Source organism: Pundamilia nyererei, unplaced genomic scaffold (assembly GCF_000239375.1).
Source record: "Pundamilia nyererei isolate P.nyererei 1_Seehausen unplaced genomic scaffold, PunNye1.0 scaffold00035, whole genome shotgun sequence".
Classification (NCBI taxonomy): Eukaryota; Metazoa; Chordata; class Actinopteri; order Cichliformes; family Cichlidae; genus Pundamilia; species Pundamilia nyererei.
In genome coordinates, this window is record NW_005187436.1 from 1,956,617 (window position 1) to 1,974,656 (window position 18,040).

At 40.0% G+C, this 18,040-nt stretch overlaps 1 protein-coding gene across 2 annotated transcripts in view; it reads right to left on the reverse strand.

The window, feature by feature from the left end:
* sema4ba (sema domain, immunoglobulin domain (Ig), transmembrane domain (TM) and short cytoplasmic domain, (semaphorin) 4Ba) overlaps positions 1 to 18,040 on the reverse strand; it is a 42,414-nt gene that overhangs the window by 7,204 nt on the left and 17,170 nt on the right. For both annotated transcript variants that reach the window (XM_005729944.1, XM_005729943.2), the window contains exons 2-8: positions 15,985 to 16,393; positions 5,363 to 5,523; positions 5,098 to 5,160; positions 4,573 to 4,671; positions 3,913 to 4,024; positions 3,577 to 3,693; positions 3,168 to 3,325 (exon numbers count right to left, since the gene is read on the reverse strand). In XM_005729944.1, the coding sequence (XP_005730001.1) occupies positions 3,168 to 3,325; positions 3,577 to 3,693; positions 3,913 to 4,024; positions 4,573 to 4,671; positions 5,098 to 5,160; positions 5,363 to 5,523; positions 15,985 to 16,102 (828 nt within the window). In that variant the 5' untranslated portion in view covers positions 16,103 to 16,393. The remainder of the gene's footprint in view (positions 1 to 3,167; positions 3,326 to 3,576; positions 3,694 to 3,912; positions 4,025 to 4,572; positions 4,672 to 5,097; positions 5,161 to 5,362; positions 5,524 to 15,984; positions 16,394 to 18,040) is intronic.

The window sequence follows — 18,040 nt, forward strand, 5'->3', positions numbered from 1 at the left end:
ATCAGGGGTGTCAAACATTAGGCCTGGAGGCCCATTGCATCAGTTTGGAAAATTGAGGGGAAACAGGGATTGGACTTTTAACTGTATTTAAGTTTTACAGCGTTTCCTGGTGATAAAGACCTCCCCTATGGCCATTTATACTACATTAAAGTAATTAAGTAACCGATAAACAATTAAATGAAAGGGACATTCTTTGTGAATTTAAGCCCAAATAGTTGTGCTAATACACTTTACTTCTATCATGTAGAAAAACTAAGATGTGTTGTTGAAATTACACTGCTTTTTTATTAGATTAAGATACCACAGAGATTAAATGTGTATTTAGTGTAGTTAAACTTCTTTACACTGACAGGAAAGGAAGTTTCACTGGTTGAGTGATCGAAGTGGGCTGCATGTGGCCCACCGTGTAAAACGAGTGTTAACATCCCTGCCTTAGACACTGTATGTTATAATGTGTAGGGAAATACATTCTCCTGTCTTTGTTTTCCTTCTTTGTGACAAAAACAAAAACAGAGAGCGCCCTGTCCAAAGGTGAATTTGTTCAAATTGACGTAACTGAAAAACATTAACCTCCTCGTAAAACCACAATGAGCTAAATCAATTGTGCCTGCAACATAGTTACAACCCCGAGGCGGAAGACTTCTAGGTCATGAAAACAATATACATCATCACAACTGGCATAGATAAAAAAAACACTTGGGGCTTAGAGGAGGGCAAATGCTTTTAAATGAAAAAGAAGAAGCACTGCTCTCTGACAATCCTCCTTGACTGATACTGCTGCTGTGATTCACCGCCTTTGGCACGAGCCTTCAAATTGCTATGAGGGATGTGGGACTTCTTTGACATGCAGACTAATTAGGATGCACCGATTTGTATGATAGAATATCAGTGCAAACTGGAGAGTAAATACATCTCGGCGCTTCAGTGTGAATGACATTTACAGTATGTGATATGTATATATATATAACTGTTTGATGAGGTGTTACAGGTCTCAGGAAGGTGATTGCACATCAAGAGCTAAATTAAAGAGCTTAATTTAGTTTTGTAAAGAGACAATCTGTTTATCATAGATCTAACAAGCTCGAAGTTCGCCGTTGTAATCAGTTTTGCAGCTCTGCAGAGGACCAAGAGAAATGCTAAATGACCTAAACCACATAAAACGTCTTTAACATGAAGCTTCAATTGAGTCCACCTTAGCATAACATTAATCAGAGGAAGTGGCAGCACGGGATGGAAAGGGAAATGACACATGACCAAGACTGAGCTTCTGAAGCAATTACTTGTTGTAACCCAGGCAGATAATGAGCAACATATATATTCCCTGGTCCTTTGGGCTGAACCGAGTTTTATAATTCAGTGCCACTCTGGGCTTAAACTGACTTCTGAATAATTGAAGAAAATGCATCCCATTCATTAATCCCTTGTAAAAGCACCCCTTGTTCAAAAGGCTGTTCAAAAAGCCATGAACATGGCGGGCGGTAATGGCTTCTTTCTGGGAAACGGAACAATCCTGCAAATGAGAACATGCTTTGTTGTGTTTGTTTCAACCAAAACATTGTTTATCATTCCATAGTTAGCCTCGATGAAGTGGAACTAAAGTAATAGTAAACACCTGGATATACAGCAAGCATGGAGACGGCCACCGACACAGTTGGTGAAGCACATTTTGGAAGACTAAAACCGGACGTGAATAGTTTACTTGAACTGGCGTCGCTGTAAAGTTTTACCGAGACTGACCGTTTGCCTCATTTTAAAGCTTTGTTATGCTTTATATTTCCTTCAGCACTGCTTAAGAAGCTAAAAACCTTAAACATTATTGCCAATTTCCTTCTGGGTAATCTGTTCCGTGTTACATATTTTAAACGTACGTGAGAAAATTATCATCAAAATGCCACATGAGCAGAGTTATAATAGTTTTGATTTTTCTCTAATTAGCTTTTATTTTTATTTTGTTTGTGACATTTAGTTTGGGTTCAGTTAGTTTCCAGAGTGGGTTTGCTTGTTTTAGTTCAGTTTTTATTATTTAAAAATATTTAGTTTAGTTTTTAATGGTTTAACTTTCAATTCAATTTAGTTCAATTCAGTTTTATTTATTTAGCACCAAATCACAATAACAGTTGCCTCAAGGTGCTTTATATTGTAAGGTAGACCCTACAATAATACATACAGAGAAAAAGACAACAATCATATTACCCCCTATGATCAAGCACTTTGGTGACAGAAGGAAGGAAAAACTCCCTTTTAACAGGAAGAAACCTCCGGCAGAACCAGGCTCAGGGAGGGGTGGCCATCTGCCGCGACTGGTCAGCTTTAGTCTTTTTAATTATTACTCTATGAATCATTTTGAAAGGATTTCACTCACAGTCTTGTTGACATTCATCAATGCCTCATCAGGAAAGCTTTGATAAAATGTTAGTATAAAACTAACAAATACTAACAAATACTAAAACTTCCTTCTTCTTATTTTTTTTACTTAATTAAAATAGGTTTTTTAAATCTATTTTTACTAGTTGCTCCTGAGTCAATATTAATATTGGAATATTTGTCCTTTAAATGGATGTATGGAGAAAAAAAGGTGAATGAATGAATGGATGGACCCCCCCTCCTTCCATCTCAAACTCTCATCACTATTTTTCACCCTCTTCACACAGTGGTGAGTGTGATTGTTTTAGGAGAGCCAAACAGCCGTCTGATCTGGAGGACTGACTTCTCAAGGCATAAATACTAATATAGAAATGCTTAAAAATGAACAAACACTGTGTGAGGTCCGCAGAAGGTGTCAAAGCATTTCTGCACACAGATCCCACGCTTCAGTAATCCTAAGTGATTTGTAGTTGGATACTGAATCCTGTCTGAACGCAAATATTTGGTGAAACACGATAAGAGCAGAGAGAGCGGATTTGGATGGAAAGGAATCAAACTGAGGCGAACGTGCAAGAAAAATGTTTTTCTGTAACAACAGCTCGTGCGTCACTGCCCAGAAGGACTCTGAGCTATAAGCAGCTTTCAGTAGACTACATACTGTACATTCCTGTATAGGTACTGAGCACAAACAAACAAGCAAACTCCTGCTTTAATAGAATTCTATAGAGACAGCAGGGAGTACACATTACCCAAGGGTAAGCAAGCTGCTTTAGATGGACTATCTGCCTTGGAGCGTCGCTCACCTTACACACACGAGCAATGCGTGACACAATGGTGTTGTCAAAGAAATCAAACTCCTTCCCCGCTTCACTGAAGAAGAAGTAAATCTTATCATCATCGCCCACCGGGTTGCCCTTGGGAAGGCTCTCCTGTATGTAGGCAGAGCCAACAAAGGCTGGATCTGAAAGGAAACCAACAATACTGTCACAATGGGATCTAGGGACAGACATCCCTATTCCCATGGCAAACGCAGTCCAATTTCAACAGGGACTGACAGACTGCAGGTACACACTTTTTCATATTCATCATTTCAAGTGATGCCACACTGTAAACTTCCCATTCAGTAGATTTGGTGCAAGCAGTTTGACAATGTCATTTATCTCAAATGAGACACAACAAAAAAACCATTGCCTTCCAGCTATTATACTGTACCTTGAAGCCAGTTAAGTGAGTTTTCTGTTTTTAGAGCTGTTCCTTGGCTTAGACTCTTGTAAATGATGGGTTCATTTCCTTGGAAATTACTGACTGTGCCAGTATACAGCTCTCCATCTGCAACAGGGTGAAGAAGACCATCGTAATAAGAGTACTTATCACAAGGGAATGGGCGTCTGCGTCACACGCGGTAATGAAATCCAGAGGTTATGCCACAGTTTGTCTTTATAGGATTTACCAAAGTACTTTACTCATTCCCACAGTGGCTTCTATAAATCCAAAACATTTAAGCGAGCCTGATTTTTATCAGCGGCTGACAGCCATCGTGAGACCTACCAGCCATGATGGCAGTGGACTTGTATTCAGGGTTGAATGGGCAGCGGCTCCGTCCATCCTCTGTAACAATCTCACCAGTATCGCTCTTGACAAGGGAGAAGTCTGTAGTGTTCTGGAGGAAACACACACACACACACATCACATGTCACACGCTGAGTTTGAAGTAGAGCTGTAACCTGTTCTGATAGTGACCGCAGACTCAAGTCTCACAGCTGAAAGGAGGTCAGTCTGTGTTTGCTAGAAACTGCAGCAAAGGTCACGTGTTTGTTTGTTATGGATTGCTCTAAAAGGCCTTAAAAGATTTGTAGAAAAGGATTGAAAACGACATTGATTCTTACATTATTCGATTACGTGCATTAAATATTTTTGATCCATTTCCCATAAGGCACAGGAGATAATAAAATAATGCACTTATATGGTATCTGGCCGGGCAGAGCCTGAGCCAGACTGCTAAGTGAGTTGAGAGGCAGGAAGCAGAATGCATCTCTTCCTCTAGAATCAAATAAATAAATCAGATATAAAATCTTGCACCAGGGGTAATCAGCTTTTCCAAAAACAAACAAATGGAACAGATTTTTTTTTTTTTTTTTAATATCCAAAACCAGGCGTGCTCAAATGTGGGCACTGCAACAGATGCATGCCCCTCCATTAAACACTTACTATGTAAGCACAGATGGGGCTGAAGGCATAGGTTCCACAAACGTACAGATGAGTGCTGTTCATGCGTAGTAAGATTTTGATGTAGTTGAAGCAATCCGTCTGTATTAAAAACACAAGGAAAAGTTCTATTAGACTGATTGTTTTAACCAACTTCTTTCTTTTAAACTGTCCAGAAAGTCATTTTTCTTTTCATGCTCTAACATAGAACAGTTTAGAGAAATTTGTGAAGAAGTAAGAATACATTTCCATCCGACAGCTTTTCAAATGGTAAAGTAAAAGCACTAATTCCTCCTGCTAATGTAGTGACCCTTACTGAAGGCTCTGTGACTGGGGGCTGCCATAAAAAAAAGTGGAAAACTGTGACTGGAAGGAGGGAAAAAACATCCATTGTTGTAGCATGGAAAGTCTCAACTTGAGAGGAAATGTCCAGGGTTCTGCCCTGGATCTGTTTGCCATCTAGCACTGGTCGTGTTTGAGCCACGTGTGAGTTTAGGCACTTGTGTATGAAACCATCAGTTCACTCGCCTGCAGGTCTTTGCCTTTGAAACTGCACTCTTCTCTCTTCCTCTCTGGGGTTTTCCATGCAAGCTGCAGAAGAAAAATAGCATCAATTGCATACAGTAGATATCATATAGTGAGGTGTGTTATAGTCACTTTGGACTACTGGGAGCTTAGCATACTTATTGCCATCTACGTATACTACACCTCTGGGATCATATCATAACTGAATTCATATAAATACAGTTTATGTGGTATTGCAGTTCACAGCTGCTTGCACACTGACTCTTACCTTTCTTTGTAGCTTGGCTGCGCTGATATCAGAGAGGCTGAGAGCGAAGAGACTCTCCCGAGCGCCAACATACAACATGCCGTTTTCGCTACTGAGCAGCAGAGAGGTAAAGTTGAAGACTCCGCTCACTGAGAAACTTCTGGTAGTTCTCTCCTTTGCATCTATACAGAAACAAAAACACAGACAGAGGAATAAAAATAAACATGTAATAATTCAAAAATGAACTTGTCCAGGTTAAAATGAGGGGACGGATCACTATATTATAAACTGCTGAAGACAGGGAATGAATTAAGGTGCAATCACAACACAGAATGAGACTTTTTGTGTGTCTTAATATTAATGACAAAGATTTTCTTAAATGATAGAATATTTATCTCTGCATGAGCATTGCTATTTTGCACTTTTGACTTCATCAGTTAGCACACAGTGAAAGCTGATGTGAAAATGAGAAGAATGAGGGTGAAAGCAAGAGAAAGCCACCCAGCTCTCACTTGTGACTACATGTTCAGCATCTAGAACCAGAAAAAGATGGACTTTGAAGCTGAGAATATCAAGTAGATGAGATGAACAGCAACATATAATGTGGGCCTCACAGTGTTTGTTAAACCTGAAGGTTTTTGCAAAAATAAATAAATGACTGAACGAATGTGCCTGTTTCTCTGTCTGCTTGGACAGCACGTGAAACTACAGCTTCCAAATCTTACTGGCCCCTCATCAGAAAAATTCCCCATATTTCTCCAACAGTTCAATAATTTTAAATAAACTATGGAAAATAAATTGCTTTGTTTCCACCACACCAACAACTCCTGACTAAAGCCAAGAGTTAAACCATTAACTCCCTCTAATCGCTGCTTTAAAAAAGCCCATGTGTATCTCAGACTTGCAGCAGTTTGGAGGCCTTCACTGCCAGCACAACGTGAACAACTCGCCTCAGCGGCATGCCAGCATAAACAGAAGCCAGGAGCTAATGGAAACTTAGTCACTGAAGTTCTGAAACAGGATCTCAGGCCTTGAAATGTGAACTGTAAAAAAAAAGAAAAGAAATAACAGAGTCCTCTTTGAACCCACCTACTATAAGAGTACGGACACTAATAGCTGCATAAATACTAAAGATTTAGAAAATGAAGTTAAAGAAATAACACAATATACCCAAGTTGTGACATTTCTGTAAGCTAGACAGAAAGTAAATAAGAAAATAGTTTTTTAAGTGCCACATCAAAATGCAATGCTTACAGAAAAAAACAGAAAAAAAGAAAATGCAAATAGCACATACAAAAAAAAATGAAAATGAAAGCTGAAACAGTGAGGGGAACACAATCTAAATTTGTAAATGCAACTTTTACAAATATACAAAAAAAGGTAGTAATGCAAACAGTTTGCAATTTCACCCTTTGATTGCTTTTCTTTCCCTTTATTTAGTTTTAACATATTTTCATCAAGAAGGAAAAAAAAACACACTTATTTTAATTCGTATCACAATTTTTTGAAAGTTACTCTCATGTATTCGGGGGACTTCCGATCTATGAGCCAGCAACAACATTTAGAGCGCCTCGTCACATCAGCTGATATGATGAGGCACCTTTATCTACACTGTACACAGGTGACAACGTAAAGGACAAATCAGTACAAAGTTATTCTGAATGATCACCTCTAAGACAATTGCTGGGGCACAAAGGGTCAATACACCTGTGGGAGATTTAGGGCCATCATCGAATCACCAAATGAAGGAGTATATACTTAAATTTAAATGTGGTAGGGTTTCAAGGCTTTGAGAGTCGCTGCTAGTAGCAGCCCACTGTGGCAGTGATGCATTTTCACTGTTTTTCACTGTTCAAATTTACAACATCACATGCACAGTAGAGTGAAACTGTATTAAACCCACTACTGCTGGTGGTAATAATTAAAATTATAGCACTTCACCGCATTAAACTAATCCGGTCCAGATAAAGCCATTAAGTTCTACTGACAATAGGCTCACCATGTGGTACATACCCTGCAGTATATGTGACCTAATATAACCTCACCTTAGTGTGCTGGTACAGGAGGTCGAGAGACTTCCTCTCCCTTGGGAAAACAACATGTTAATAGCGGTCCATCACCACGGCAACAGTGAGCCATATTGTAGTTAAATCTGTCCGTAAAACCACAAGAGGCTCTCCTCCATGTACTGTACATGGACCCACGGGGGCCATTCTCTCTCCTTCCCACTATCATTAAAGGATAAATGGACTGCTGCTCCATGCCGGTACTGTTCCCCCATTTTTTTTCCTCCCCACAGAGCCGTGGGCAAATTCAGCTGTGATTTACAGAGCGGGAAAGACAAAGGCCAAAGCCTCAACCAAAACAAAAGCTTTGAGGGATTTTCACAGAGGAGAATATCTACACAATTACTCTCTGGAGTCAAATCACCGCTGTCATACTTAGCAACCACAGATGACAAAAAGAAACAATAAGGCTCCCAATTGAATATCATTAAAGAGATCCAGGAGGGTTTTGCAGCTATACAAAGCTTTTGCTTCATACCTTTTGGAAAACAAAGATCATTTATTGGCGACCAACTGTTTGACAATGCTTTATTTCTCTGAGGAGTCGGTAATTGCTAAATGGTACATTTTATCATTTTTTTGACCACGTGGTGCATTCAGGCTTACAGAAGCGGCTGGACAGTCTTAAAATGAATGTTTAATTTGCAGCAAGCTGGTTGTTGTTTTTTTTAAAACATCTTCAATTTCACTGCAATACTGGGGAAAAATAGCTAACATTTTGCTCACATTGGAGTCCAAAACGGAGTAAAAGGGGAGTGAATCTTAATCATAAAGTCCCAGGACGGTTGAAAACACAACTCCAAATGAATGCTAATGTTAATGTGGTGCCCACTTTTCTGCTGCAGGAGCTCAGCACAAGGTGCTGCAAACCAGACTCATGAAGTGATGTGATAATTTTGTGACAGCTTCAAAAACAACAATGCATCCGGGAGAAGAGAGAACAATGGAAGGAACAGGCACAGATGATGCTTCACAGTTTTTTTTTGTATCCGTCTACACGAGGAATTGCATGTCGAGGATAGTGATGTTTGAGAGAGCGCCAGAGTGAAGTTTGCTTTTCCAAAAATGCTGTTCGTTCGTTTTACTACTCAGTGTCAAACCCTGCCCAGTAGGTTTTTGCAGGTTGCTCTGAAGTACCTTATATAGAGTAGGTAGTGCTTTCTTGGAAAGGGAAGCGGTCCAAGCAAGGTTCATGCCTACTTGGATCATATCAATAAAAGTGGAGTGCACACACATTCATACAAGCTCTTTTCTCCCCCCTATAGTTAAGTGATTTCCATCTAGCATTCACAAACATTCGCTCACTTGAGGTTGATATCTTAGTATTACTAAGACTGGAGCAGCCAGGGATCGAACCGCCAACCTTCCAATTAGTAGTTGATCCCGTCTACCGCCTGAGCTATAGTTAATTTGTCCAGTAAAACAGATTATTAATGACTTGCAGTTAAGTTTTATTGCTGAAATGATCAGTTGATAACAGGCTCTTAGCCATAAATTATCATTTGATTCACTCAATGTAACAATAAGTCTCGTTTTAATTGATTCACGGCGGAATTAATCAATTATTTGTTCAACATTCAGTGGTGGTTCCAGCTTGTTAAATGGATTCTTTTAAACTGCTGTACATTTTTTCCACAATGTTCTGCAAGTAAAAAGAATTATAATATCATAAAAAGTTTTTTTTTTATGATATTATAGCGCCTAGAGCACAAAACCTGAATAGACTAACCCACAGGTCGGACAGTGTACAGACTCTTACCCCCAGCAGCTGTGGCAAAGGAGAGAGGGCCATCGTTTTGATCCCTGGCTCCTTCAACCAGCACGTCTTAGGGCTAGATATTGTGTGTGAGAGTGTAATAGGTTATTGAATGTGTGTGTAAATGGGTGAATGTGAATTGCACTGTAAAAAACAAAACAAAAAAACAAAAAACGCTAGACGAGAAATGGCTCATATAAATACCAAATCAGCATCAAAAGCTGCATGCATCCTGCATGAACTTGTCTTTCCCTCCGCTCCACATATGCCACAGTTTCTTAAAGAATCCGCTCTATTGTTATTTGACTGTCTGAGGTTGATTTGCGACGGGTCATTTCATGACAATGCAGCCCCAGAAATGTTGTGGTGTACACCAGGAAACAGACAGACGAGTTCAAAGGAAGAAGGTTTTGTATCCGTGACAGAGAAACAAGTCAGAAGTGGCCACTGTGCCACTACTAGAACAGCAACAACAGTATCATCCTGCAGCATTTCATCCTTGTCCATCTTACCTTTTTCATGGAAGTCCCTAAAAGTAGGTGTTGACTACTTTGAAGTGCATGACTCCAACAGATGGGCTTATTTTTAGGGCGCATTTGTATCAAAGTGGTTTAGGCCTTTTTTCCCCCCTTTTTTTGGTTGGTTATAGAAACCTTACAACATGCAAGTTACTTGCATCTCGCATTCATTCATTATAAATACTTGGATGATCTACATGAAGACACACTTGTACTTTTTTTACGGTCTTACACCTTTATGTTATTTTTTTCTTTCAACACTGATCTTTCCACTTACGGGAATCTAGATGAGCAAATATGTTTTTTGTCTGCTGAGGTTCTAACATGTCATCCAGTAAGTTATCTTAGAAAAAACAATGAAACATGAGCCAACATTTGGGGAACAATGGCCAACTCTGTGATCTTTCAGCACTCTCACTGGAGAAAAAACTCCCCAGGAAAACTGAGGCCTGTGGATTAGCCCCAGAATCTGAGGCATTGTTTCTGGAGAGACAAATTATTGCCTAGTTTTTCTAATTGTAGTTTCATAAACAAAATTATACACACACCTAAATGTCATGGTATTTGATATTTGGCGGAAAGCTCAAAGGGTAAATCCAAAATTATATGGATGGATACATACCATCAGGGATAGGCGATTCATTTTGTGTTTGTTTGTTTGCTTAGTTTCCTGGGTAAACTGATATTTAAGGCAGGAAGCTAATTTTCCAAAAAAAAAAAAAAAAAAAATCAAAGGAAAGACGAAGAAGCAAAAGAAAAAACTAACCAACCGCTGTATTTTTTGTAGGCTGATTATGGACTGATCAGAATGAGTACACAATGTCGTGCTGTCAAGCTGCAACTGAACGCACCACGAAAAATGGAGCCAGCGGGCAGATGTCTTATAGAGGGCTTTAAACTTCACCAAGTCAGTGCCTGACCTCTTAATCTCTGGTTTGAAATACCAGCTTTGAGCATGGTTATTGGTTAAATCCCTTCATCTGTGACCTTTTCTACAAGTGCATGAAGAGCACCCTCTCTGCCATCTGTAAGCAATATTAGATTATTGCTATTATTATGTAATTAAGAGTAATTTGTGCAAATGACAAAGGGCTAAATGGACTGAAATACTTGCACAGACTAACTTGCTAATCTATTTAGAGACAAAATTAATAGCATCTTCTGCTTCAGGAAGTCATTCTGCATTTTTGCATCTTTTCTTTTTTTTTTGATTGGTCCCAAAAAACGATCATTAAAAATGCAGAACATCCTTTTAAGAGAGCAACTGTAGAGAAATGTGTCCTCTAATGCCAGAGATCTAAGTCCCTTTGTTTTGTAGGGCAATGATAACAGGCTGATTCAACCAGCGCCCTCTTATAAGGGAACTGTTTTATCAGCTCTTACAGCTGTATGTTCAGGAGATCAGACGATTGCATACTTCATTTAAACCACCTGTTCCTGTTTTCTTTCCACAGAACTCTAGAAAAAAAAAAGAAAAAACATCCCCACTTCTGGATCAACTGGATATGTTGAACAGCAAAAAAAGGCGTCTTAAAACCCCCCACAAGATAATGTCCCTATCAAAACACCTGACTTTACTGATAATCTGCTTGGAATTGTACAATGTCAGGGTTCACTAGAAGATGACCCAGAAAATACACCCCTGTTTGTCTCTTTATCGCCTTCAAGAGCAAGCAATAGACTCATGACAGATCCTCTCTAAAGGACATCATATGCCCCATTTCCAGTCTTCTGACCACAAACATGACCTACATTCCCATCTCTGAGGGAGAAGAAGAAGAATACTTGCCAGTAATAGTCCTAAGAGAGCACATTTAAACAGGGTTGAATAGGCAGAAGAGGATGCACGAATGACAACAGTTGAGGAAAACATCACTACACCTATGCACACAGAAGAAGAGCCAAATCAGTGTTATGTAGAAAAAACCCGATTTACTTTAAATCTGGCAACCATGATCAGCCTCTAACTAAAAAGTGAGGGGGATGAGACCCCTCTATGGTAAAATGGGAGTTAGCTTTTTACTTTTTTACAGAACTGAGTGCCTATCCATCCCTACATATCGGTCCGGTGAGTAAAAGTAAAGTAAAAACACTGATTCGGTTTATTTAATGTAATTCATTTCCTAAAGAGTGAGGATTGCCAGATGAGCTAGGATGCCTCAACATTTGGATAATCTTGTAAAAAAAAAATAAGAGGCAGGAAATTACATTTACAAGAAGCAGGAAAGGAACTTCTCCGGAACGAATGTCTTTCCTTTGTCTTTATCTGTCTACTGTACTTGTTCAAGGACTTTGCTCAGGGTAGAACAGATGAACTCTTGTAAAACCATTTGCTTTTAGAAGAATTAGAAGAGTCCTGCTGGGTCAGAGCTCCTACTACTGTCGCATAGTCTGGTGACATAAAAACAGCCCACACTGGAGCTCTAACTACATTATCCCAAGTAATTTTAACTAGCTACTAAGAGCTGCTGCTGAATTGGTAATTGTGTGGGAGAGCAGACCCGGGAAGCTGAAGGACTGAGACTAAAGCATCTGGAATGCATTAAGACAACAGGCCAAGAGGGTCAATCCACCGGGAGGTTCATTAGGCAAGCTGCGAGCACGCTGTTTGTATTGGTAAATTGTGGGGCTGCATCTCGTTAGCAGGATATTGTCTCCACAGCACCATCCACATGCAGAGAAAGGTGGTAAATTTGAAGACAACATTAGGAAGCAAAGTCTGGAAAGGCATATCGTAAATTCTGAGGAAAGTGTAGAGATAAAATATGTGCAACAGGGATGAGCCATAACAGGCTTTGGTGGTGTAATTTATAGAGGGAAAATACAGCACGCTGGGGCTTCAATCTGTTACCATTTAAATACTTTAAATCAGTCATTTGTAAAGAAAAAAAAAACCTCACACAGCTCAGCTCTGTAGGATCCTTTTTTTCTCTTGATAAGACAGTCTGCAGGTCAGGGAGCTACAAAAGCTGACCCTGGATTAACCACTATAATGTAAACCAGCTGCTGGTTTCACCAGGAACTCACCCTGACCCCTACTATGAACAGTGCTGAAGCACCAAGAAAAAAAGAGACTGTACATGAGGTCTTGACTTGTTTTTAGCAATACAGCAGATTCAGACCTGAACAGCCAGACTCCACGCTGTGCTATTGCAGAAGGAGCAGAGAAACTGAAAAGTCACTATGTCCCCACAACACCCTGAAACTGAATGACGTGAAGCAGCTGCACAAAAGTTAAGAGTTGCACTCTTTACTTGTTGTTAGGGTCATTTTGTTTTAAGGGCTGAACTGAAGCTATTCTCGTCATTAACTGTGGATAAGGAAATTAGTGCAAATACACCAATTCACCAATTAGTGCAAATTCACAACAACACTTTTACACTGAAGGTAAGGCCCTACTAAAAGCTAGAGATCAACACTAAGCTGTCGCATTAGTTAGATTTTGAAATGCCATTTAAAAATTTGACAAATGCATTTTTACTACATTTTCCTTCCTAATTTTACCATTTACTTACATAGTCTTAATATAAAGTACAACTTTACACGTCTCTATTAGGCAATGTAATCACATTTGCTTGAGCGCTGATACCATCACGAAACCAATGTTCAGCTATGTGGCATCAACATAGTATCGAGAAGTCGTTATCTCACTTGACACCACTGTCCTTTTGAATTACTCGAGAGTGGCTGATTCAACTGGCCCAGACACGACAGCTTTTAAATAATTAAAAATGCTTTATTCCCTAGTGTGGCTGTGGGCATACCCCTTAAACAAAATTAAAGCACGACTGTCACACGGTGGGAAGAGGGCTGAACGGTTCAACAAGAAAAGACGGGCAACTAAAAGGCTTATAGGTGTGTCTTTTAAATAGTGCTCAGCACACTAAGCCATTCAACATGGTGCGCATTAAAGCCTGGAACAAAAAAGCAGAGAGAAAAGCAGATGCGGGCTCTATTCCCCGAACCCATGATCCGTCCTGATAGGCGCATAATGAGAACCAGACAAGTGTTCACACCATAACACATACAAATCCCCATTCATTATTCATGGCAGATTACCCTCTTCATTAAGGCATAGGCAGGGACCAGGGGACAGAAAGAGAGAGAGAGACAGAAAGAGAGACAAAAGTGATAGGGAGACCGAGAGAGTAAGAGATAAAGCCCGTCTACAAATATGGTACTAGATGAAGATCAGCCAGGCAGGACTCTGGCCCGCCTACAGTGCTACATTTAAGCACGCAAGCCATCAAGCTAACTGGCATCCAGAAAAGACAGGGAGGACCAGAAACCATGATGAGTTCAGGCAGCTTCTGCTGTATAAAGTTCAGGTCCCTGAGGCCTGCAGCACTGCATTCTGCTTTGATACTGTAAATACAATGTGACAAAGCCCTTCTGCGGGAGGCTGGAAAATGTCAGTGTAGCAGAACAGACACTACCACAGCAGGACAACTTTTGTCACCAGGCCCTCTTAACCTTTATCTGCTGAAGAAAAGAAAAGAAAAAGAAAAATACTTGTTCTTTGCTTTAAGCCACAAAATAAAACTGGTCTTTTCAACACTAACAATACCAGTGACTCCACAAATTCTATGTCAGAGTTGCTTTTCAAATCAGCTAGTACATTTTACAAAAGTATGGCCTCTTAACCGCGTCAACAAAGAGTAAAATTACTGCTTGTTAAGTTTTACAGGGACATAATTATTATTTCTGTTGTTAAATTATTATCTACATGACCCTTCATGAAGTTATAAATAAGGTTAAAGTTACAGCAACATAAATGCTGCTATAAAAGAAGCTAATGACCGACTAGAAGCCTGGTAAGCCCCAATAATAAAAATCGAAGCAGGACAGAAAACCCTCCCTGCTTATCTCCTGGACAGTCACGTCACGCATGCTTTAAAAGTTGTTGTTTAACACCAGCAGCACGCCCTCCAAGCAAATCTTTCCTTAAGAACAGGCCCAAGTGTGAAGTGTCTTTTCAGTGAGTGATGGATGGTGTGTGTTGTTGTGAAATGCTCCACAAGGGATAAGCTATGGGCTTCGCTGAGGCTGGGAGGTGAGAGAGATTATCTGTTTGTATAGAGGTCCAACATGAAGGGGAAGGCACAAGCTCAGACAGGCATCTATGTAAAAGCTCGGTCGGCTTAAAATTCGCTCCAAACTGGAAATTCTACCCGTGTCTGTAATAGATTACTAAGCAGCATCTATCAACATAATCCTCCCTGAAGTAACTCTAATGACGCCTGAACATGAGTCACTAACTGCAGATCAATCACTGAAAGCCTCTACCGATCCCACAATCCATCATTTTGTTTCATTCTCTGTGGAGATAATAGAGCACAATTAATGTGCAAAGTCAACATGTCATCTTAAATGTACCAGTATATCATTTAAATAATTGGATACAAGCAGTTCTTGGTGCCGGTGGCTCAATCTATCAGTGGAGAGAAAACAGAACATCGGAAAAACAATACATGAGGGCGAATATAACTATATCTCCACCATAGTTTAAGAGTGAAATGTGAAAGGTTCCTAAGCTCAAAGTTATTTTGCAAGCAAACAGAAAAAAAACTGATTATATAAGAGCAATAACTCTCAGCGCTCATGAGATTGTGTCCACTTGTCCTTAGTAAGTCAAAACACAATGGGCCAGTTCATTTGTAATTACTGTCTGACCTGCAGGTACTCGACAGAGCCACCCTGATAGAGCAGCCATTCACAGCATGGATTTACATGATGGAGACAAACACCATTTCACCCCTCGAAATCCTTTTAGCTCTTACAATGGACACATAAGAAGTGCATTGATTTTTTTCTTTTTTCAGTGGACATGGTTAATAAATAAGGAACCCACCGGGAACTGGACGACCAGATCTGTAAGCAGAGTGGCAAATGTAGAACTAAACAGCTCAGCAGAAAACAGATGTTTCTGTTGAGCGTTCATGATTTAAGTTCCCAGGTGGACTTATGTAAACTTTTACCTCTAGACAGCTGTGAGCAGCACCTAGAGAAGCGAATGCAACAATGCCAGTCTTGATGACTGTTTATTGACAGTTGGCCACGTGCTGCGGTTCGCACAAAAGGATCCGACGACGCTCCAGCTGGAGCCTCAGGCATCTCCAAACCTCACATTTCCTCGGCTCACCGAGAGAGGAGGAGAGCCTGGTGTGTCTGCAGGCTTGCTGTGTGTGATGTGCATATATGGGATAGCAGTGCAGCTTGGGACCAAGCACGCCTACTTTAAAAAAAAAAAAAGTAATTTGTAAAGTGGCTGTTTTTGTGTTGTGAAGAAGTTGTGAAACTTACTGTAAGAAAAGGTGAGGCGTGGAGTTACGTCATTTTCCGTGACAGCCGTATGAAAACAACCAAGCAGAAGGACAATGAAGGCAGAGAGACGCAGCCAAGCCATACTCATTGTCCGCATGCCTCCTAAGGTCTGCCAGCCAACTTGCAGTATTTCCCTTCAGGTTTTTGGTGAATTCATGTAGAGCGCCTTTTATAACACTTGTTTATTTTCTTCTCCTCTCTCTCTCTCTTTAGTCTTGCAGCTCCAGGCTCCTTAAACAGAATGCGCCTGCACCGGTGTGAATTCAGGGCAGTCTTCTGGGCTACAGACGATGACGCTGGTTTGAAATGATGATTTGTGACCTCAGAGAAACAGCCTCCATTGATCAGCCTCCATGCATATGCGGCAGCACAGGGTCACAGCTGAAACCTATCAGGATAAAGAAAGAGCATTCAAATTAGTGTGCATTAGCACGCTAAATGAAATAATAAGCCAAGTGACAGAAAAAGTGATCTTAAATCACTCAAATGATCTGTTAAATGTTATACGTTACTTTGCAACAGGTTCACTGAGCTATTGTAATATATTAGCCTGTCCACCAATTGTAATGCCATCTGCTGATGTCCACATGAACGGTTCAGCAGGGTGTATGAAAAGTTCAAAGCCTGCCCAAATGTGATTGGTTAAACAGAAACCAGAAGGTTTCATGTACCAAATTCTTGTCCCTTGCCTACAGATTGTACATATGAATTCAATTTTATATTTTATTTTATCACTCTAATATCTTCATGCTTGATAGTCTCTCTCTCCAGCCTTATTGTCTTATCGTTACGCTTTTTACATCTGTCCTATTGTCAGCTCATCAGTCATTCATAAATTACTTTGAATTCATTTATGAATGACTGATTCACCTGAACTAAATGCTGAACATCTTTTCTCGGCATTAAGAGGTTTTTTTGGCACACAGCTGTCTTTATCTCCACACAACACAAAGCATGATTATGCAACAATGACATCGCATTCATAACAAAGTGTATAAGTGCCAAGGGTCAAAACGAAAGACTGCATGATTATCTTTCAGTTTCTGTTCATAGGAAGCAAATGATCATTTTGATAGTTCAGGGTGTTCATGTGTGAGGCTGTTAGTAAGGCGCTAACACCAACACTCTCAGAAAGCTTAATCGCTATATCTGAGCTGCATATACCTGTTCTGCTGTGCGTTGGACTGAAAGAAAACAGAGATTTCTTGGTAATCTCTGCTTTCTTGAAAAAAAGGTGTGACACCCAAGACACAGCTCATATTACAAGAGCTACAGGAGCTTCTGTCCCATCGTTTTCACCAGATGAACTTTAATTGCACTGCAGAGTAGTAGGAAGTTGCATGTACAGATCAGAACTTGTCTCAATATAAAAGAGTTGTATTTCCATAGCATTCACTGGGATAAAAGCAACTAAAGCCTAAAGACAACTTGTGGAATAACTGCATAGGCACAGTGCTCACTTCTCCTTAAATGAATATGATATACGCGTCAGCAGTGTTGGGAGTAACGGAATACATGTACCGCTGTTACGTACTTGAAATACAAAATATCAGTAACTGTATTCCGTTACAGTTACAGTTTAAAATGGTGGTATTCAGAATACAGCTACTTTGTTGAAATGAATGGATTACACAATGGTATTTTCCTGTTTCATAAGGCTATGCCCTCGCTATTTTTGGTTTCCACGCCGGTGGAAACCCAAAAAATACGCATTGAGAGGCTCCAATGCCTGTGTCTCAATCTCGCGCCCCATGTCACTCCTACTTGCGGCCTGCATAATGACGTGAAGAAATATTTAAAAAAATTATTCACAAAAATTATTTAATATGAAGGCAATAGGAGTCTTACAGGCATAGCCTGCGCATCAGGGAATCTGAACTTTTAGATATTTTTTCATTTCCACTAACACCTTTATGAACAAGCTCTCCAGCTATTTTTTTAAGAAACCGTCAGTCCAAACCACAACACGACCAGTAATGGAGTTGAGGGGGCAAATCACAGACTCTGATGAACTGAATGTAGTGAGACAGACTTA